Source organism: Euleptes europaea, chromosome 2 (assembly GCF_029931775.1).
Source record: "Euleptes europaea isolate rEulEur1 chromosome 2, rEulEur1.hap1, whole genome shotgun sequence".
In the NCBI taxonomy this organism is placed as follows: Eukaryota; Metazoa; Chordata; class Lepidosauria; order Squamata; family Sphaerodactylidae; genus Euleptes; species Euleptes europaea.
This window is the reverse complement of record NC_079313.1, coordinates 110,041,966-110,063,912: the sequence shown is the minus strand read 5'-3', so window position 1 is coordinate 110,063,912 and position 21,947 is coordinate 110,041,966. Positions and strand designations below refer to the sequence as shown.

The following is a 21,947-nucleotide window of genomic DNA, read 5'->3' as shown; positions in this document are numbered from 1 at the left end:
AGATTCTAATCCTAATATTGTTACAGACGTTAATAATGTTTGCTATTTCATTTACCTATATTGAAATAAAAAATAAAAGAAAAATAAAAAATAAAAAAGAAAGAACAGATATAAAAATAATAAAAAATGGATTAGATGATAAGTATCATTTTTAACTTCCTTTAAGAATGACTATTCTAATTCCTCCTTTTCTCCCACATATCTAATAAGTATCATATTAATGCCATTAATTATTCTATTTTTGTCAAAGCCAAGCCATTTAATCAGTCCTTTTTGATTAAATCCCGAGAAAAACTAAGCCCTTTGACCCAGTCTCTTTATCTTAAATTTCCAGCATCTTCCTCTTTTCCCCAGTAGCTTTAAACGACGAAGGGAATCCATGGAAGTTGTTAGTGCAATTCCCTCTGTGAAAATTGATGGGAGATAGTGAATCTGCAACATGTTTTCTTCCATCCCTAAGGTGAGAAGAAAAATCCCGGTATTTCCAGCTTTTTGCCCTTTTAAATTCTCCCAGTTGACTTTGAAAAGTTCATCAGGTAAGTCATACAGACAAAAATCAAAGTCTCTTACATTCATATCCATGGTTGTCAATTGGGTTGATTTGATTTCTTCTTGCAGATGTATATCCTTCGGTAGTCCTTCGTAGCTCTCCATCTCCTTTGCAGAATTTAATTCTTCTTTTAATGGTTTGCCATTTGGGGAGCTTCCTTCTCTCGTCTCAGATCTCATTGTCATAATTCGGTCTTTTAGGTCCTTAAGATCTCCCAAAATTACATCCAGTTTCCGATTAGCAAATTCATAGATATTGTTTGTCAGAGAGACTAGTCGATCCATGAATTTAGTCTCACTTTCCATGGTTGCTACTTCTGGTAGTTTGTTGAAGTTTAATTTGTAAAATCTGGACAGGAATACGTTGTGAGTTGTAAAATGGTGTTACGGGGGGCAGGATAGGAGGTCGTACGTCTGCCGTTCCTTCCTTTTGCCTAGGAACTTGGGAAGTATTTGCCAGTTACACAGTGGTGTCACACATCCGGTCTCAAATCCCGTAGTATTCTCGCGTTGGCAGACGATAACTGATACTTCCAGATAAGACGTGGCTTAAGAATTTGTTTACTCAGAAAAGCCTCCTCCTGGAAGTGGGGGGGGGCAATCTGCTCGTCCCTCCCCTTTACACTTCTAGATTTCTGATTAGTGGGTATACCGTCATTCAGATAGTCCCAATTGTTATGTCTATCCACCGATCGATTTGATTAAGATCCTGCCGGCTTATCCAATGTTTTTAAATGTCAAAGAGTCATCCAAACCTCAGATGGGGAGATACAGATTCTACAGATATATTTTCCGCTCTTTCGGAACTTCCAATTCCAAGTAAAACAAAAGAGTTCTTGTTACTTTCTCAGATTTTAGAGGAGTAGGTATTCTTGCTTATGTATCGTTGCTTAGATGGTAATAGGTAGGGGAGAGCTGAGCCTAATTCCAGAGAGACGTTCACGGCAATGGTTTCCCCTCAGGCCAGACGGGACCTCATCCAGGATTCCAAGAGTCGCGCGATGGCTCTCTTGGCAAAACTTCGTGGGCAGCAGGAGAGATCCTGTTTCCCAATCCACTATTTAGGATTGGGCAGGGGTGCAGGATTACACCCCAGATCCGAACGAATCTTGGTTCCCTTGGGAGCCCCCAAGAGACGCGGTGCTCAGCTCAGCGTCCCTAGCAGAAGTCCTCAGCGTCTCTAGCGGAAGTCCATTTCCTCGCCATTTCCACCCCATTCTTAGATCCGTAGAATGCAAAGGTTGTCATAGAATTCTTTATATTTCCTTTGTTTTTTCCATATTTCCTCTTCATCTTATGCTATAAATCTTCCAGTGTTGGGGAAAATCTGGCTGATTAATACATGAAAATTGGCAGCTCTCCCCTCCCTCATTGTCTCCTTTTCTGCCTTCTGTCCCTGGACATGATTTATAGGGCATTCCACCAAATTAGCACCACACGTGGTGCTGTGTTGCAGTAATTTCTTCACACCTGCATTGTGATGTTACAGCATGGTAGGAGTAAGAAGCAAGATTTACTGCAAGGCTCAATGGCCTGTTGCTAATATATTCAACTCTAAATTGCAAAACAAGGGCTGTGTAAGAGACATGTGTTATGTTTATGTTGTTTACAACAACCAGAGATAAAGGTGCTTCTGAGACACAGCACAGTGAAATATGGGGGGAGATACCCTCCATAAAGACAGTAACAAAGTAGGAGATGAATGAATCACAGTAGCCAGACCAGCTAATGACACCGCACTGTCATTGTGCCTGCAAAATAATTTTACTTTTAGCATCTAGAAAACAAAGACAGCATCCCTCTGTTTGTGCCATCATCTTTTGTTCGCAATGGGATCTGTTCAGACTGCAAAGGAATGATCCCTATATCTTTGGTAGAAAGCCAATGTTAGCATGTGGTGATGCTTGAGGGAAAAGGGAGGGGGAAGTGAGAGACTCTGATCTTAGGTGGCACCCACTAGTAGGATTGCCAACCTTCAGTGGTGGCTGGAGATCTCCTGCTATTACAACTGATCTCCAGCCAATAGAGATCAGTTCACCTGGAGAAACTGGCAGGTTTGGTAATTGGACTCTATGGCATTAAAATCCCTCCCCTCCCCAAACCCTGCCCTCCTCAGGCTCTGCCCCAGAAATCTCCACATATTTCCCAACCCGGAGCTGGCAACCCTACCAACTACTGACGTTTGGGGTTCGAAGACTCTTACTTTTCATATAATGAATACATATGGATTAGGTGGATGCGAGCCCTTTTGTAATTTTGTTGTCTGTATTTTCTTCCCAGGAGGAATGTAGCAGTGTAGTAAGATACAACTCCTGAGTGGCAAAACTGGTGTTTAGGCCACCTCTGATCTGTCTTCTAAAGCAACTTTGTATAGCAGCTGATGACTATTGTTGTTTGAATAATGGTGACACCTCTGTCTCCTGCAGGTCAGTATGTGCCAAGACAGGAAGTGAAGTCAGTACAAGGGGTTATGTCACCCAGATAATAGCTACATAGGATTACCAGGTGCAGGCTAATGGTGGGCAAACTGCTGGTAATTGTTGCCGATGCCTACTGATGTTCATCTGGTCAGCAGGCACAAACAGGCTGGCAAAAAGGAGGGGTGGTGATCTTTGTAGCCACTTGTTGTCCTCACTTCTGGTGCAACCCAGAAGCGCTGGCCTCACACTGAGGTGACGCTCTAGCACTTGCCCAGAAACTTAATGGAGTTTCCATAGCACATCACCCCAGTGCAATACCAGTGCTTCCAGGTTGCACCAGAAGTGACATCATTGCACGGTGACAAAGATCACCCCCACAATAAGTACCTGTCTTTCCCCATCTTCCACTGGTTTCTTGACCAAGCCTGTCAACTGGCAGGAGAGGGGGTGGAGAACTGGTATGGAAGGGCATCACCAGTGTGATGACATTACTTCTGGGAAATACTTGGAAACGACAGCAGTAGCACCAGGAACTGCTGGAAACTCTATGGTAAAAGCTTCTGGTATCCCCTGGAAGTGATATCATCATGCAGGTGGTGCTGGTGGATTTTATTTATTTTGAATGTTTTATTTATTTTCATTTTTAGTTTTAAATAAACACATGAAACCGCTTTATACTGAATCAGACCCTTCGTCCATCATAGTCAGTATTGTCTACTCAGACCAGAGATGTCCCATGTTATGTTATTTCTTTTTTGACTGATGAAGGTGATTTTCTTTACCCTTCTGTGCTTTTCTGGTTTATAGCAGCAAGTGGTGGGATTGGGAATTTTGATTTTGGCTTTGCTAAAAACAGTGAGAGAGCAAGTGATGGGACTGGGAGTTTTGATTTTGGCTTTGTTAATAACAGTGATCGGCTTTGCCTCCCACCGCCAGGCAAGCGAGGGGGAGAGGGAAGGCAAAACTTGAAGCAAAGCATTATGTTCTGAATGAGAGGCTTCAGCTGAGCAGCAAAGCTAAATGGAGACAATCAGCCATTGCCCTTCAGGTTAACTACCTGCTGCAGGAGCCTAATTGCAAGAAATTGGTTCTGTCACTAATGACACAGCACTGAGTGGGAGATGTCCATATTGCTTTGCCCCCCCATGCCCATATTTTATGACCCCGTAGATGGCACTCAGCACAGTTTGTTAATGGTGCAGATGCCCACTGATTAAATTCTGTTCCCAGCAGTACGGTACGGTACAAAAGAAAGAAAGAAATGAGCAAGACGCATGGCACAGCTTTTCAAGAGAACTGTTTTTCATCTTGCGTCTCCCAAACCAATGTGTAAAATTGCTGAAAGAAGAGGAGGATTCACGGCAAACATACTGAACTGGTCCCTGATGTCATGACATCCTGCCTTGCCCAACCCATGTGCCTGTGGCAACCAGTCATGTCAAGCAGGTGAGGGGAATGTCATGACAATAGGACAGGGGTAAGTTCTACATTGATACACATAGCATGTTGATACCAGGTTTTCAGCTGCCATTTTTTGCACCGGTTCTGCATTTAGCATCACATTGAAGTCCTGGTTTAAATGTGATGCTCAAGAAAATCCTTACTTGTGGGGTTCTGCACACTGGGTGTCAAATATAAACCAAGCTGATGACACGCACAACGTTGAAAATTTAGGGATATATGGCCTGGGACTATGAGATGCATTGTGCTAATTCTGAATGTGCAGATGCCAGTGATCCTGTGCAGATGCCAGTGATCCTTCTTATATAAATGCTGAGTATGTAAAAGCCTATCAAGCAAGTTGTCTTCCTTTGGTTTGGTCCCTAGTCTTTAAACCGGGCCTAATCTGGCTCTGTGTGAAGACAATGGAAAATGGAGTCAATGGAAAAGACAATTATGCTAGGAAATGTTGAAGGCAGCAGGAAAAGAGGAAGACCCAACGAGAGATGGATTGACTCCATAAAGGAAGCCACAGCCCTCTATTTGCAAGACTGTTAAAGATGGACAACATTGATTCATAGGGTTGCCTTGAGTCGGAAGCAATTTGACGACACATAATACACACACACACACAATCTGGTTTAGACCTGCCCTGGATAGACCAGGCTAGTCCAATCTCATCAGATCTCAGAAACTAAACAGGATTGGCCCTGGTTAGTATTTGAATGGGAGACTACCAAGGAAGTCCAGGGTTGCTATGCAGAGGCAGGCAATGGCAGACTACCTCAATTAGTCTTGTGCTCTGAAAACCCTATGGGGTCGCTATGAACTGGCTGCGACTTGACGACACTTTACACACAGAGTTTGTCCCTTCCAGGAATGGTTTCACATCCCATACATCCCATGTGGTGACTCATTTTTTTAAGGAAAAAGAACACTTTATCTCATGGAATTTATAATCATCCTCATACTGCAGCAAACCATCCCTCCTTTATGCTTGTAGCTCCATGGTGAGGTCTGCCCAGCCATGTGGTGAGATCTGACAGATTACAGGAGATTAGAGGCTTCCACCAGTCTGCTGACAATTTTGGCAATCCCCTGGAATTACAGCTCATCTCCAAACTACACAGATCAGTTGCACTGGATAAAATGGATACATTGGAGGGTGGACTCTGTGGCATTGTGCCCTACGGGAGTTTATTACTTAACAGATGTCTTGAAGATATGTCGAAGGTTATGACCAAGTTATGCCTAAATGCTTATTTGCGCACAGGTGCTCTTTTTGCACTGGATCTGGAACTTCCACAGAAAATGGACAGGGTAAAAAATGATGTTCTAGACCAGCGGCTCCCAAACCTTTTGAGTCAGGGAGCAATATTAAGGAGAGAAATTTGTCACGGAGCACTAATTTTCACCTAGCACCTATATACTAAACCGAATGACAGCGGTATTTTTCTTTCCAATCTCTTCACGGAGCCCTAGGAGATGTTTCGCGGAGCACCAAGTGCTCCATGGAGCACAGTTTGGGAAAAGCTGTAATAGACCATGCATAGAAACTCTGTGTGTGTGTGTGTGTGTGTACACACACACACGTGTGTGTCAGTATTGATACTCAGTTATCATGCCTGGTTGGGCTGCTCTATACAGCTGATAGGGTTGCCAGTCACAGATTATGCAGGCCAGCCTTGCAATAGCTGGACATCTTAAACAGAAGGTTCCTGTTCTGGAGGACAGGGACACACAGTGTTTTTGATGGCTCCAGCTGCTATTCTGGCCGACTGAGTACAAGCAGAGAATAGAGGTTTGCATCTTGTGACAGTTTTGTTGAAGCTCCATGCAGCTATATTTGTACTTCAAGATGCTGCTACTGTTCGGGGGGGGAAGTATATTTTTAATTGTCTCCCTAAGTCAGCTGTCAAAATATTTATTGTTCACATTCAGTAAACCCCTGTTGGTTAAGAATCTGTAATAAATAAAAGGATGGGGTAGGAAACAGTTTCTTATGTCAACTTGAGGAAAAAAATAGATTGATCTTTGTGCTTGTCTTCTTCTTTTTCCCCTAGAAATTCCATGCTAAGAATCTCTCTTTGATTAATTGCTTTACATTCTTATGCAGTTGTGCTTCCTACAGGATTACAAGAATCATGGGGTCGGAAAAGCTATCAGTCTCTGCATGAGAATGCTGCACCAGTTTAACTGAAGCATATGGGTTCAATATTGTTTAGTTACATTTGGGCGGATACTCCGAATAGCACTTGGAAGAAGCGCTGAACTTGATTTCAAACAAATTGAAACAAGATTCTTAATTCACTGGACCATGCTGAAAGGATTTTGTCATGGCTGATTGGCAGCTAGTACCCATTTTCTAAATAACTGGGGCTTAGGCCTGCCCATAAGGCATGCTCTTAGGTCTGGACTAGTTCTTCTGTTTACAAAATGGTGGGAAGCCATCATAGCCTTAGCCACAGAGCAGCTGAGGTGGCTTCCCCAGGCCCTGCATGGGGTGGGGGGTGGGGTTCAGGCAGAAAGCTGCCATGATTGCCTCTCTGGTATGAGAGGGCAGGCAGGCTGTCTGCTGTCTGTCTGGTTACACAGGTGTGGGGGCCCCACCCCACTCTACAGAAGAAGAAGAGTTGGTTTTTATATGCCGACTTTCTCTACAACTTAAGGAAGAATCAAATTGGCTTACAATAACCTTCCCTTCCCCTCCCCACAACAGACACCCTGTGAGGTAGGTGGGGCTGAGAGAGTGTGACTAGCCCAAGGTCACCCAGCTGGCTTCATGTGTAGGAGCGTGGAAACAAATCCAGTTCACCAGATTAGCCTCCGCCACTTATGTGGAGGAGTGGGGAATCAAACCTGGTTCTCCAGATCAGAGTTCACTACTCCAAATCACCGCACTTAACTACTATACCATGCTGGCTAATTGCTAAGCTCCCTCTTCCAGCCTCCCCCCACCACCAGTAGGGTTGCCACCTCTGGATTGGGAAATATCTGGAGATTTGTGTGTGTGTGGGGGAGCCTGGGGAGAGCAGGGTTTGGGAAGGGAGGTGCTCATCAGGGTACCATGTCCACCCTCCAAAGCAACTATTTTCTCCAGGGGAACTGATCTCTGTAGTCTGGAGAGCAATTGTCAAAACGGGAGTTCCCCAGGCCCCACCTGGAGCTTGGCAACTCTGATTTCAAGGCTGGCCAATCTCGAGGTTGCATCTTGCTTGTGCCCTAGAAAGACCGAGATGGCACTGACCATTTCCTTCTGTTGTTGTATAAAGAAGGTCCCAAGGCTTCAAAAAGACTGAGTAGGTGGCAATCTTTCCAGTTCAGATTAATAGCACTAGTTAGCACATATGATGCCGCTTTCCCCCCTTCTTCCCCAATTCCACTTGGAATTTCAGTTTGGGAGCAGCTAAAGGGATCTGCCTGAAGCCATTTATTTATTCCTGATGACTGGCATTCTTGTGTGTTTTTGCCCAATGTGCATTGCAACTTATATGTTTGGCCTTTGGACTTTCTTGCTCCAAAGGCACTGAAGAATCACCTCTGAATACCAATGCTAGGTTGCAATATCAGGGGAAGAACTTTGCCGGTATGACCTTTTTGTTCAAATACCCTAATGCCTTTCTTTATACAAGTTGATTAATTTCTTTCATTTTTTCCCCTTATTGACAGTCTTCTTTTAAGCTGAGCACAGTGGGGAAATAACTTTATCTAGCAATTGCCCAGGCTGCTCCATAGCAAAGACTGCCACTGGGTGTGGTGAGTCCAAACTTGGCTTTACCCATGGCCCCAGAATCACTAAGATCACTCCTGCTCTGGTTGAAAGTTACCATGGCATAGTTCCTAACAGAGTCCTCAGATGTAACGGCTGCATTAATAAGCCACGGGAATTCTTTCGCTTGTGCACAATTACTCTCTTCCCATTGCAAGCAACAAACTATGGTTTGCCACAAAATTTCTGTTTCATTCACAATCTAACAGAGACTTCCAGTCTCATTGCAAACCATAGGTTGTCATGACATTTGAAACACACAAGGTGTGGATTCTGGTTTTCCCTGTGAACCAGGCTTCCAGACCTGTGTTAAATCAGAGTTCATGACTCTGGTTTAAAAAAATTAAGTCATGTCCATGTAATGACAAACCAATTTGCCATAAAAGTGGAATTCTTACGTACTTCTGAGTAAATGTGCCTATGATTGCCAGAGTAAAATAGCTACCACTGTGGAATTCTCTCTCTCTCTCTCTCTCTCTCTCTCTCTCTCTCTCTCTCTCTCTCTCTCTCTCTCTCTCTCTCTCTCTCTCTCTCTCTCTCTCTCTCTCTCTCTCTCACACACACACACACACACACACACACACACACACACACACACACACACACAGAGCTTGGCCCTGTGCATGGCTTCTTAGAGATAAGTCCTATTGATTACAGTGTACTCTGAAGTAAGCAGCTGGGGATCGAACCTGGGACCTTCTGCAGATATTCTACTACTTGGCCACAGGTCTTCCCTATGGGGGCCTTCAGAAGTAGAGACTTTATACCATACCTATGCCAACATATTCCTCTTCAGGGCTCCTATGCCTCTACAAGCTGCATAAGCAGCAGACATGTAAGGAGTGCCGCTTTCCCCATGACTGTTGAGAATAGTAGTAGCAGCTGTTACATTCCTGCTTCTCAAAAGGCAGCTTTTAATAGCACAGGAGTCCTGCCAGAAAAAAAGGTACCTTTAGAGATTCTGAATGTTTAAGAGCCCCAAACCCATTTTCCTAACCAGATGCAAGGTTTCTTATCTTGCATGTTTAGAATTTCATGCCAAATTTTTATGTGTTAAAACAAGGCCTAAAATAAATGTAAGTATGTTAAGACTCTAAATAAATAAAATGGTCATCCATTTTGCAGCTAAGAACAGCACACCAGCTGCTCAACACATCTATGCTTTGTTTACGAGCAGAAGTGAAAATGGATTGCTTCTTATTCTCTGACAATTTTTAGATTCTTCTCCTCATGCCATGTGCAGCTTGTAAAGGACAAAAGACTATAGAGTTCCTTGTTTCTGAGAGTTTTGAAAAACCATTGTTGTTTCTATAAATTCGTACCGAGAAAAGATGAAATTAGCAAGCAATATATTTTAATTGCACATTGAAACCAAGAAATTATGGGTGAAAATTACATATAATCATTTATTACTCTATGCGCGGCCATATGTGCATTCATAATCGGCAGTTGATTAATATAATATTGGAGGTTTATCACACACATAGTATGAAAAAGGATACAGCAGTGATGGCGTGGGTGTGCACCGTGCCTCTAACTCTGTGTGTTCACAAAAATGGGTACATATTTGTGTGTGTGTGTGTGTTATATAACATGCTGTGTGTGCTAACAGTATATTTTGGTAGAATAGAACATTATTCATGCACAGATACTTTTTTGGCTCAATTAAAACATAACACAAAGCCAGGGGTTATTTTAACTATGGCTAGTTTGTGAGTTACATACACTGGCTCAAATCCTGGTTTAATTATCTCTCCTCCCCCCCCCCCTGTAAACACCTGGCTATGGGCTTGGCTTGTATTGTGATGAAGGCAACACTGGGCAAGAATACCCACATTCTTCATTTGAAACCACAGTTATGGTTAACTTTGCTAAATCAAACCACAGTTTATGTGGTTTGACATTAGGGCTGCCAGGTGTCTCTCTCTGATGGGAGACATCCATTCCAGAAGCCTTGGTTTCCCCCACTGTCTCTTGATAGGGTGGTGGGGATGGGGGAATCGCTATCACTCCCAGCACAAACCCGGATGTGATGTTATCACATCAGGCCAATGTGCTAGGATTCCACTGAAACTCTATGGTAAAACCATAGAGGGCTTTCCCACACATGTTATTTCTTCACTTGTGTGATGGTGTTGTGCCTCCCCCCCCCCTTTTCCACATGTTTTAAAGTGCAGGGAAATATGCTGGTGATGCAGCAGTGTAATATCGAAGCAACCACTGGAGGGACCAAAACTTGTGCAGAAAAGGAGGGGATGACACAGTATGGGCACACTAGCAACAGAAATAAGAAGTGCAGAAAAGCCTACAGTTTCAGTGGAATCCTAGAGTTTTGTCTTGACGTGATGATGTCACTTCCATGTCTGTGCTTGAAGTACACCATTGTAGCGATGACCATTTACATGTCCTTGCCTGCCACTGTCTGGGCTGGCAACATACCAGAAAGTCATTTTCTTTAGTTTATAATTTAGGACCAAACTATCTCTGTGTCTCCCAAGCACTTAAATGTAGAAATGGTAATTGTTCTAAAGAAGTAAGATTCAGAATATGAACCCATGAAGAACCTCAACAGATACCCTCCTCCCATATTGTCCAGCCCACCAGTTAAGATCTGATTCTCAAGCTCTGCTGTCCCGTCTTCAGAGATGAGTAAGGGGTGGTGACTACAGGCAATGCACTTTCAGTTGTGGCACTGGAATGTCCTCCAGCTTGACGTTCATATGACAGCCACCATAATGTCTTTTTGGCACCAGGCCAAAGCATTCCTTTTTTACCCAGGTTTGTGACTAAGGAGGTTTATCTTTTTATTTTATGGTCTGCTTGTGATTTGCTTTATGGATATTCTTTAGGATGTCCAGTGGTTGGTATATGCTGGTTTATGCTCCTGGCTTGTTTTTGTGTTGATAATTTCTGATGTTTTAATGAATTGATGGTATTGTCTTTGCTTGAACGCTGCCTCAAGCAGGACTTTAGAAAGGTGACATAAGTTCCTTATTAAATTAATATACTTTTGTATGCCTCATTACCTGAAGATCATCCATTTGTTTTACAGATCCAGTCCATGGTCCCCAGAACGTGGAGGTCGTTGACATCCGATCTCGCCAGCTTACTTTGCAGTGGGAGCCCTTTGGTTACGCCGTGACTCGCTGCCACAGCTATAACCTGACAGTCTATTACCAGTATGTGTTCAACCAGCAGAAGTATGAGGCGGAGGAACTTATTCAGACATCCTCCCACTACACTCTGCGAGGACTTCGGCCCTTCATGACCATCCGACTGAAGCTGGCTCTTTCAAACCCAGAGGGCAAGATGGAGAGTGAGGAGCTAGTGGTGCAAACTGAGGAAGATGGTGAGAAAAGAAGGTTACTTATGTGACTGGAAACAAATATTCTGAAAACCAGTACCAATATCCTATGTCCTGAGATACTTTGCAGAGATTAAGGATAAGGCCAGCCTATAAATTGCACGGGATAGCAACCAAGCACCATGACAGCATAGCCTGGAGATGCATAACTGTAGTGTCCTGCTTCTGCACTGGTATAAATCTGTTACTGGCACCACTGGGGTAATGTAGGAGCCAGAAGTGGGCAGCATGGGGGCCATGCCAGTGGAGGAGTTGGACTTACTTTTTATCCGAACCCTCTGTGCCTGGTGTGTTATCGGAGAGATGAATGGCATCCTTAGTGTCTGTGTCCCTCTTGCCTCACAAAAAAAAGCTGTTCCTTGAGGCATTCATGGATAGACTGTGGGCTTTCTGTGGAGGCTTCTTCTATGAGGTGAGATGTGGAGGTATCTGGGTGGTACTGTTGGACTGGTCAGCCATCCTTTCTTGTGCACCTGCTGATTGAAAGGGCATGTGTTTGCAGCAGAGTATTTGAACCGCCATCTGCAGAACTCCCAGGCATGTGGTAATTATAACAATCCTATTGGCGTGCCATAACTAGGGTTGCCAGCCTCCAAGTACTAGCAGGAGATCTCCTGCTATTACAACTGATTTCCAGCCGACAGAGATCAGTTCACCTGGAGAAAATGGCCGCTTTGGCCATTGGACTCTATGGCCTTGATGTCCCTCCCCTCCCCAAACCCTGCCCTCCCCAGGCTCCTCCCCAAAAACCTCCCACCAATGGCAAAGAGGGATCTGGCAACCCTAACCATAGACTTCCCTACAAAGGAGGATTGTTACTATGTTGTTTAGCTAGTTATGGGGTGATGCTAGTGAGGCCTATAGGCATTGCTGTTCATTGATTGGTTGCTTCCATATATGGCTGAAACAAGGGCTATCACCTGCACCCTTCTCTGCAATTGGTGTGTCTGAGTAGCGTCACTGAGAACTCCAGTTCAGCTTCTGTTGTTTCAGTTCCTTGGAGCTGTGTCTTTTTACCATTTCATTTCTTTGCTGAGAGAGCATAGGATGTTGCACCATTGCCAGCAGTATTCCAGCACCAAGGCTTTAGGACTGAGCTGCCCCTATACCTGTGTATTGCAACACAGTGTGAGTAGAGTAGCATCATAAATTGATCACAAAGGTGGTAAAACTCAGTGTTCCAGGTCCACCTGAACATCAGGTACCTTTCAGTAAACTTACTAACAGAGCTAGTGTAAAATATACAAATGACCATTCTTAGGGTTTCATCTTGACTGCCTTAATCCTGGGATATAGTTGGTTTACAACACACTGCAAGGAACATACTGCAGTAGACACACCTATAACCCAAACACAGTCATGGCACAAGCACCCAGCATGCATATAAACTTGTAACCAGCCTGAATGTCTTGTACGTTTATTGAATCAACTGAGCCTTGTTGAAAAAACGTCTTCTCTAGTGTACTACAGAGATTTCAGGAGAATAAATATTATAATAAAAACTGCTTCTTTTTCTCATTTCCTTCCTAGTTCCTGGATCTGTTCCCCTTGAATCCATTCAGGGAGGGCCCTTTGAAGAGAAGATCTATGTTCAGTGGAAGCCCCCAAACGAGACCAATGGGATCATTACACTCTATGAGGTGAGGGTAATCCATTGTGAAGCATCATGTACTTTCTCTACTTCGGGCAAGTTTACAAATCTTTGAGTGAGGACTCTTTGGGGCCAGGGCCAGCATTAACCACAAAGTGACTTACTACTACATGACTTACACATAGAATAATAGAGTTGGAAGGGACCACCAGGGTCATCTAGTCCAACCCCCTGCACAATGCAGGAAATTCACAACTACCTCTCCCACACCCCCAGTGACCACTACTCCATGCCCAGAAGATGGGCAAGATGCCCTCCCTCTCATGCTCTGCCTAAGGTCACAGAATCAGAATTGCTGACAGATGGCCATCTAGCCTCTGCTTAAAAACCTCCAGGCTTAAAAACATCTCACCCAGGCCTGGCTGCTTGCTTGCTACTGTTCAACAGCAGCCACCCCACTGAAGCCAGAGTGGTGAAGTGATTAGAATTTCAGACTAGGATGTGGGAGACCCAGGTTTGAATTTGTACTCTACCACGGTGCTCACTGGGTGATCTTGGGCCAGTCACACATTCCTAGCCTGACCTATCTAACAGGGTTGTTGTGAAGATAAAATGGAGGAGAGGAGTATGACATACGCTTCTCTGCATCCTTATTGTAGAGAAAGACAGGATATAAATGAAGTAAATAAATAATAAATATAGCTGGAGATGAGGAGCAGATGAAAGGAAGGTTGGTGGGTGTGAAGAAGAAAAGGAACCAGTGAAAGGTGAGGTTGTGAGGGCTGCCAGGAAGAGGAAGAAAGAAAGCAATAAGGGTAGGGAGATACAAGGGAAAGTGAGTTGCCCCCCAAAGTCCCTGAGGGCTCCTCACCACACAACTGGGCCCAGCCTGGAAGCCGGAACCATACCAAGTTTTCCTAGGGAGAGGCTGCTGGGGTGGGGAGGAACTTGTAAACAGGGGGGCAGATAAAGGTTGGTTGGCTGGTGAGTGGGAAGGAAAGAAGGAAGCAGGAAAAAAGGCAGAGGTTATGGGGGCTTTCATGGAAGGGAAACGCACACTTGTGATTCTTCATTTTCATGCCATTTTGTTTTCTCACGTTGATATTTTTTCTTGTAAAATGCACTTTTTCCCCCATTCCTGTGCATCAGTGTTATATTTTACTCTATTCATAGAGTAACTACATAGATTCTATACATGAACACAATATAAATTGTGCATAAGCACTATATAATATGTATACACAATAGAAGTGGGTCAACAGAACCATCTGCACAAAGCAGAGAACTGAAATTATGATCACAAATATAAAAAGTAATAGGAAATGTTTACTCATTCCTAGTTTTGACTCTTGCAACCAGAGATTAAATGTGAATTGTACTAAAATCCCATCTAGCTTCCTGCCTGTAATTTCTTTGAAAGGCTCATTTGATACAGTGAGAAAAAGAAAGCTTAGATTGAAGATGATCTTGTCTGATGTGCCTCATTTCAGCCAGTCCTATGAATATAGCAATTCTATCAGTTGCCTCTGTAGTAAAAGCAGATGGCAGAGGGCTGGATGTTTGCAGCAAGGTTAATGCACTGAGCTTTTCACATCTGGAAACATGATTTTCCAAAGTGGCTTGGGTCAAAGAAAGAAACTGAGTTTAGTGGTTTCGGCTCCATCTCTGGAGGACGTTTGTGCATGTCACCAAAAGGCTTGCACAATTTGCTGTGACTAGTAATCTCTGTGCGGGGGACATCCTCAGCGACATGAGACAATTGCATAGTATATGTCAGCTGAGGCTTACGGCGCACCTATGGAGGGCAGCTAAGCTCCACTCAAAAGTAAAAGCTATCCTAAAAAGCCCTACTCTGAACGTCTATGTGGATGTGGAACTGATTCTGTCGAAACCGTGGAGCTTCTCTTATTTTATTGTAGAAGATATAAGCACTTAAGGACACAGCTGATCAATCCATTAATTCCTGATGTAGACGTGCCTGTAGCTAATAAGCTACAGATTTTGCTGGGTGGTTGTGGTCCGGCTGTCACAGTTCCAGTAGTGAAATTTATTTGGTGTTTATTTGAATTTTAAGAGACACAAGGAGAATTTAAAGAAGAAAAATACGATTAAATAAATTATATAAAATAAAATAATTTTTAAAATTTTGCCTAGCCGTTCAGTGTGGTTACTTCGCAGCCTGTTGGCTAGGAGGGTGGTTGGGTGTGGGGAGGGTTGGGGTCACTGGGTATGTGGGGGGAGGTAGTTGTTAACTTCCTGCATTGTACAGGGTTGGACTAGATGACCCTGGTGATCCCTTCCAACTCTATGATTCTATGTATAGAGAGGAAATGTTTGTGACATGTCTAAACAATCTGAGTCTGTATAGTTTCCCCCTCCCTTGGATATCATTAGAATACACAAGGATCCCTGCTAGATTATAGCGGTGGTCCATCTCATTCAGCACTCAGTTTCACAGACTAGCCTTTGCAAGGCAAATAGACCAAGGTCTTGCCCTGTTGTTGCTCCCCCCCACCAGTAACTAGGGTTTAGAAGCACTTTGCCTCAGAACTGGAGGTTCCATTTATTCATCATGCCTTGATAGCCCTGATCACGTAATCTCAGCACATTCAAATATGCAGATAATACCATTAGCTTCTGGCTTGGATCTACCAGTCTAACAGTTCAGTCTCATTACTGTCCGTGTATCGTTTCACTACATTAAGTTCAGACATTGTGGCTGAAGGTGGACAAGATGTTTGGGGTTGTCTGGCCTACAAGCTCAGTGTATGACCCCTTGCCTTCATGACTGATTGTGCTGAGCTGGAAGGGATTGTCTGGGTGGTCACTGGAAGGAAAGTAGTACCAACTGTCTTGAAAGAGTCAGTCATGAAGTCCCTCCTCAAGAATCCTTCTTTGGACCCAAATGATGATAACTATCGGTAGCAAATACCCCAGGTTTGGGTAAGACACTTGAGCAAGTAATGGTTAGACACCTGTCTAAACCCCCCTTTAAAGCTGTTTGCATTACTGGCAGTCAGAGGAAGAAGAAGAGTTGGTTTTTATATGCTGACTTTCTCTACCACTTAAGGAAGAATCAAACCGGCTTACACTCACCTTCCCTTCCCCTCTCCACAACAGACACCCTGTGAGGTAGGTGGGGCTGAGAGAGCTCTAAGTGAGCTGTGACTGGCCCAAGGACACCCAGCTGGCTTCATGTGTAGGAGTGAGGAAACCAACCGGTTGGTGTCTTCACATGTGTAGGAGTGAGGAAACCAACCAACTCCTCCTCATATGGAGGAGCGGGGAATCAAACCCGGTTCTCCAGAGAGTCCATTCCTCCAAACCACCACTCTTAACCACTACACCACACTGGCTCTCACGACATGGTAAGAAAGTAAATTCCACAAGTTAGTTGTCTGTTAAGTGAAGTGCACTGAGTACTTTGTTTTGCCTGTCCTGATTCATAAGCTAGCACAACGGTGCTTATAACTTATTTTGTATATCCCACACACATGCAAGCAGATGATAAAGTGTGTTTTAAAGCTTCTTCCTAATGGCTGAAGAATGAGACGGATGCACGTTAATTATTTTCTGAGAATCACTATCAAATCATGAGCAGATATGAAAATCAATAACAGTAAAAAAAGAAGAGAGAACTCCTTGAAATGTTCAAAGAAACTGTTCGCTCTTTAAACACTATATAAGAGTACAGCATGCTGAACAGACTACTGTTCCAGAAATCATTTTTTTCTGGCTGAACAGCTGCAGTGGGGCACGGCAGTGCCTGGAGGGTAGTAATGCATCACGATAATAACTTTATCTTTTAAGTGATGGCTGGCATTCAGTGGAAGCAACAACTGAAGAAGCCCTTTGTGTTAACGGTTTCAACTCCACGTTTGCTGGCCATGCCATTCAAGAAGTCAAGGTGAATTCATTTGACTCTTTGGATTCCCTCTCCTTCAGCCTTTTCTCCAAAGAGAACATAAACCCAAAGATTAAAGCATTCACTGACTCCAGGTGCCATACAAAAATAAATACTTATCCAAGCAAGAAATGATAACTCTAATAAGAACACTGGTATGGGCATTATTGGTTTAAAAGCAATCCTTTACAAATAAGCAGGTTATGACATCTGGCAATGACCAAAACAAAGGAGGGAAGTTCAGTATAATCAAAATAATTAGTTGTCTTCACTCTGTGAACATTTTCACCCTGTTATTGGCAGCCCCCACTAGGACCAGTTTGTAGGGTTTTGTCACCCAAAGCGAAGTACAATTGTGCAATTCCCCCCTCCCATTAGTACCTAAATAGCAAAACATAGGTTCATAGAAAATAAACTACCGTTTCCTAGGATATAATTTTCTTTTTCTTTAACATTCAATGTATAATATTAATTCATTGCAAAGGATCATAGCTCTATGACAAAATACATTTTAGTAGGTATTACAATTCCCCTCCTTCTTTATAAACAAAAGGGGCTTTGTGGCACCAAGACTAACAGATTTATCGGAGCATAAATACATGCTGAGCAAGTAATTTGCTGAATTAGAATTTAACAATAGGTTTAATTGTGTTAACTAGGGCTTAAACAGACACTGTTACATCTATTGGTAAAAGATCATTGGGCTTATTTTGAACTGTTGGGTTTTGCATGGAAATGGCATGAATTGTAACTCTTGCATTTCATGGTGTTTCAACCCCATAGTTCAGTTTTTCCTCTGATGAAGCAGTTTCTACCTGTGCTACTTAGGCTGAAATACACTTTTTAAAGGTGGCACAGGACTTCCTTTTGGCTTTGCTACCACAGAGTAACCTTCTCACCCATGAAACCTGACACATGTAGACATCTCCACAAGTGCACACCCCAAGAGCTCTAGGGATCCTTTAGGCTGGAGAGCCAGCATGGTGTAGTGGTTAAAAGCAGTGGTTTGGAGCGGTGGAGTCTGATCTGGAGAACCGGGTTTGATTCCCCACTCCTCCACATGAACGGCAAATGCTAATCTGGTGAACCAGGTTGGTTTCCCCACTCCTACACATGAAGCCAGCTGGGTGACCTTGGGTTAGTCACAGTGCTCTTAAAGCTTTCTCAGGCCCCACCTACCTCATAGGGTGTCTGTTGTGGGGAGGGGAAGGAAAGGTGATTGTAAGCCAGTTTGATTCTTCCTTAAGTGGTAGAGAAAGTCGGCATATAAAAACCAACTCTTCTTCTTCTTCTTCCATACACACCTGCTTGCTCTGGCACACCCCTTCCCCAAAGGAGTTGGAAAGAAAAAACACCTGTGGTAAGCAATGGTAAATTGGATTGACTAATAAATGGGCAGACCAAAGAAAGAAAGTAGAGACATCAATTAGTGTCAATTTACAAATGCAACGATGGAGTTCTCGATAATAGTGTGATTATTGCCTTGTTTCCCAGTGGTGTTCTGCTCTCCTATAACTCCCTTTTGGGTGACCCAAAATATGTGCTAGGTCCTGGCAGGGACTGAGAGAAAGAAGTTATGTGGAACTTAGAGTCAAACTAGATGTGATGGTTAGGTTTGCAATCCTCCAGGTGGTGGCTGGAGATCTCCTGCTATTAGACCTGATCTCCAGGTGACAGAGATCAGTTCACCTGGAGAGAATGGCTGCTTTGTAAGTTGTACTCTCTGACATTACACCCCAATGAAGTATCTCCCCTCCCCAAATCCCACCCTTCTCAGGCTCCACCTGCAAAATCTCCAGGTAATTCCCAACCCAGACCTGGCAACCATAGTGATGGTGTCTCCATGTCAAGTGCAGGCATTCTGCCACCATTTTAAAGCCTAGCACAGGTGATTAAAAATGCTGCAAGGGCCTGCAGTAGAGTTGCCAGCTCCGGGTTGGGAAATACCTGGAGATTTTTGAGGCTAAGCCTGAGGAGGCCAGGGTTTGGGGTGGAGAGGGACTTCAATGCCACAGAATCCAATTGCCAAAGTGGCTATTTTCTCCAGGTGAACTCATCTCTATCAGCTGCAGATCAGTTGTAATAGCAGGAGATCTCCAGCTAGTACAGGGTTGCCAGGTCCCTCTTGACCACTGGTGGGAGGTTTTGTGGGTGAAAACCTGGGGAAAATGCCCTCTTTGGCAATTATACTCTATGGCATTGAAGTCCCTCCCCAAACCCCACCCTCCTCAGGCTCTGCCCCAAAAATCTCCAGGTATTTCCCAACCCAGAGCTGGCAACCCTACTTTATGAAGGCAGAGAACACAGCCAGGTCCAGCTTTTCATAGAGAAGATCCCGCTGTTGGTATTATGGCACAAGTTGTGCTTAAGTTACCAGCACTATGTAACAGCAAATGATCATCTGCCTCTCTTTCCCAATAATGTGTTAATTATTCCACATATTTAAACCCTGCAGGCCACAGTAAATGTGATGTGAAATCAACTCTTGATGGGTGACTTTCTAACATGAATGTGTGTTATGCTTTTCGGAATATGATGATTTCCCGGTTCCATTTGCAAGTATATATGTAATATAGCTTTTTTACATAATCAATTAAAGCATGAATACATTAAAATTGAGGGGGCATTAGACATTCATCTGAGCAAAATCTTGTTTCCAACTTCCTTTCTTACTGAGGTCTTACAACCTGTGCATTTGTGATTATATGTACAACTCAAGCAGAATGGGAGATAAAGGCTAAAATTTGCAGAGAGAATGAGTTCCATTTTAAAGGGTTCTGTTTGCTTCCGTCTAAGCCAAAAGTAGTTTGTACCATAGTACCTTTTGTGTGTGTGTGTAAAGTGCCGTCAAGTCGCAGCCGACTTATGGCGACCCCATTTTTTAGTTTGCATTTAAATGCATGATTGTAGAATCCCTTTGGGAGTATCCATAGGAGCCCGAGAGGATCTCCATAGTCCTGCTCTGATTTGTTCTTTAGGCTAGATGGAATATGTGTTTGATTTCTTGCATTTCCTTCTTTGTGAATGACTTTGTCTCCCAAAGCTGCAAAAGAACTGATTTTTAAGGTTTTAGAATCTTCCCAAGGGGCACTCTGAATGAATTTTAATATACATAAAGCTGTTTTTTTAACAGCTTAATAGCTCTGAAATTATATACTGACACTATCTCCAAAATCAAACAATCAAAGAGCAAGGCTGGATTTTTTTCTCTGTCATGTGTGTAATTTTGCATAACAATCTTCATCTTTTAATTTAGCAAATAATAGCATTAAAGGAGAAGATGCTGATTCAGTTGCTTTGTGCACTGAATTAATTGTACTTGCAAATAGGGCTGTTGATTCGGTTCGGCCTGAACTGAAAAACAGCCCAATTTCCCCTGATTTGGTTGTTTTTAGTTCTGGATGAACCGAACTCAAAAATGGCGGGCAACCGGGGAGCCGAATTCAGCGAGTTCAGGAGTTCACAAATAAATCCGGCCAATTCAGGGCGTCAGTAAGCAGCATTCTCCTTCCCCGGCCAATCGGTGGCCAAGCTGGGTCTTCTTCTGGCCAATCAGTCAAGATTGAGTACTGGAGGAATCAGCTGATGTGCGGCCCGGCTGGGGAGAGAGAGAGAGAGGGAAATCCTCGTGTGTGTGTGTGTGTGTGGGGGGGATGCTTGTGCACATTCGCTCCTTTCTGTGGCTGCAGGGGGCGTATTCTTTGGGGTATAGACCCCAAACTTTCAGCAGAGATTCAGACAAGTCTTCTTAAGAGACCACCCAAGTTTTGTAAACATTGGGTCAGGGGGTCTCAAGATATGGACTCCACCCCTTTTCCCTCCACCCCTTTTCCATTTCCGTGGCTGCAGGGGGTGCTTTTTTGGGGATACAGCCCCCAGACTTTCAGCATAGCTTCAGACAATCCTTCTTAAGATACCACCCAAGTTTTGTAAAGATGGGTTCAGTGGGGGCAGAAATATCGGTTCCCCCCTTTTCTCTTTCCGTGGCTGCAGGGGGCGCATTTTTGGGGGTGCAGATCCCAAACTTTGAGCGGAGCTTCAGACAAGCCTTCTTAAGAGACCACCGAAGTTTTGTAAACATTGGGTCAGGGGGTCCCGAGATATGGGCTTTCCCCTTTCCCCTTTTCCCTATTGGGATGAATGGATCACCCTATATGCATCTCCAGAGCAAAACGTCCCGTGCTTAAATGAAATCGTCTTGGATTACCCAGTCCTCCTCCCAGCCCCTCCTGAGGGAACAGAAGACAGCCACAGTAAGACCCCTTTAGGGGCTTTAATCTATAGTTTTTCTCCTGTGTGTGTGTGGGGGGGGGGGAAAGCAGAGTCTGTGTGTGTGTGGGGAGGGAGCAGTTTCTGTGGGTGGTGGGGGAAGCCAAAGGGGGCTTTTGCCGGTTCTGCCTGGGGTGTGTGTTCCCCCTCGAGTCTCTCTCTCCCTGGTTTGAGGGGGGGGTTTCAGTTGTGTGTCTTCAGGTTTTCCCTCATTCATAAGATTGGTTAGGTCTATTTTGATCCTTGCTCAAAACTTGTTTTCAAATGGTGACTTAAAGAATGCATTTGGAGTCCCATGCAAAAAGGGAAATTCCACCCCTCCTGCTCATTATTCATAGCTAGCTGCCTCTGTCCCTTTCCATGGTTTGCAAACTCCCAGGTGTCAGGTGTTGCTTTGCACAGTTGCAAAGGTGTTGCTTACAAGGTTGTGTTGCTTTTCAGTCGTGTTGCAATGCTTTGCAAACTTCTCAGCTGTTTTTCGGGGCTGGGAGCTTTGTGCGTGGGTGGCAAGCTCTGCTCAGAGATGCACATTAAGGGTGGGGGGGACCCCTTTTGGGGCCCATATCTCAGCTCCCCCTGACCCAATCTTTACAAAACTTGGGGGGTCTTTCAAGAAGCGTCCTTTGAAGCTCCGCTGAAAG

At 43.9% G+C, this 21,947-nt stretch overlaps 1 protein-coding gene across 1 annotated transcript in view; it reads left to right on the top strand.

Moving 5' to 3' along the window:
- PTPRT (protein tyrosine phosphatase receptor type T) overlaps positions 1–21,947 on the top strand; it is a 764,724-nt gene that overhangs the window by 496,806 nt on the left and 245,971 nt on the right. Inside the window, exons 8-9 of the mRNA XM_056844110.1 lie at positions 11,231–11,527; positions 13,073–13,182. Of these exons, the coding sequence (XP_056700088.1) occupies positions 11,231–11,527; positions 13,073–13,182 (407 nt within the window). The remainder of the gene's footprint in view (positions 1–11,230; positions 11,528–13,072; positions 13,183–21,947) is intronic.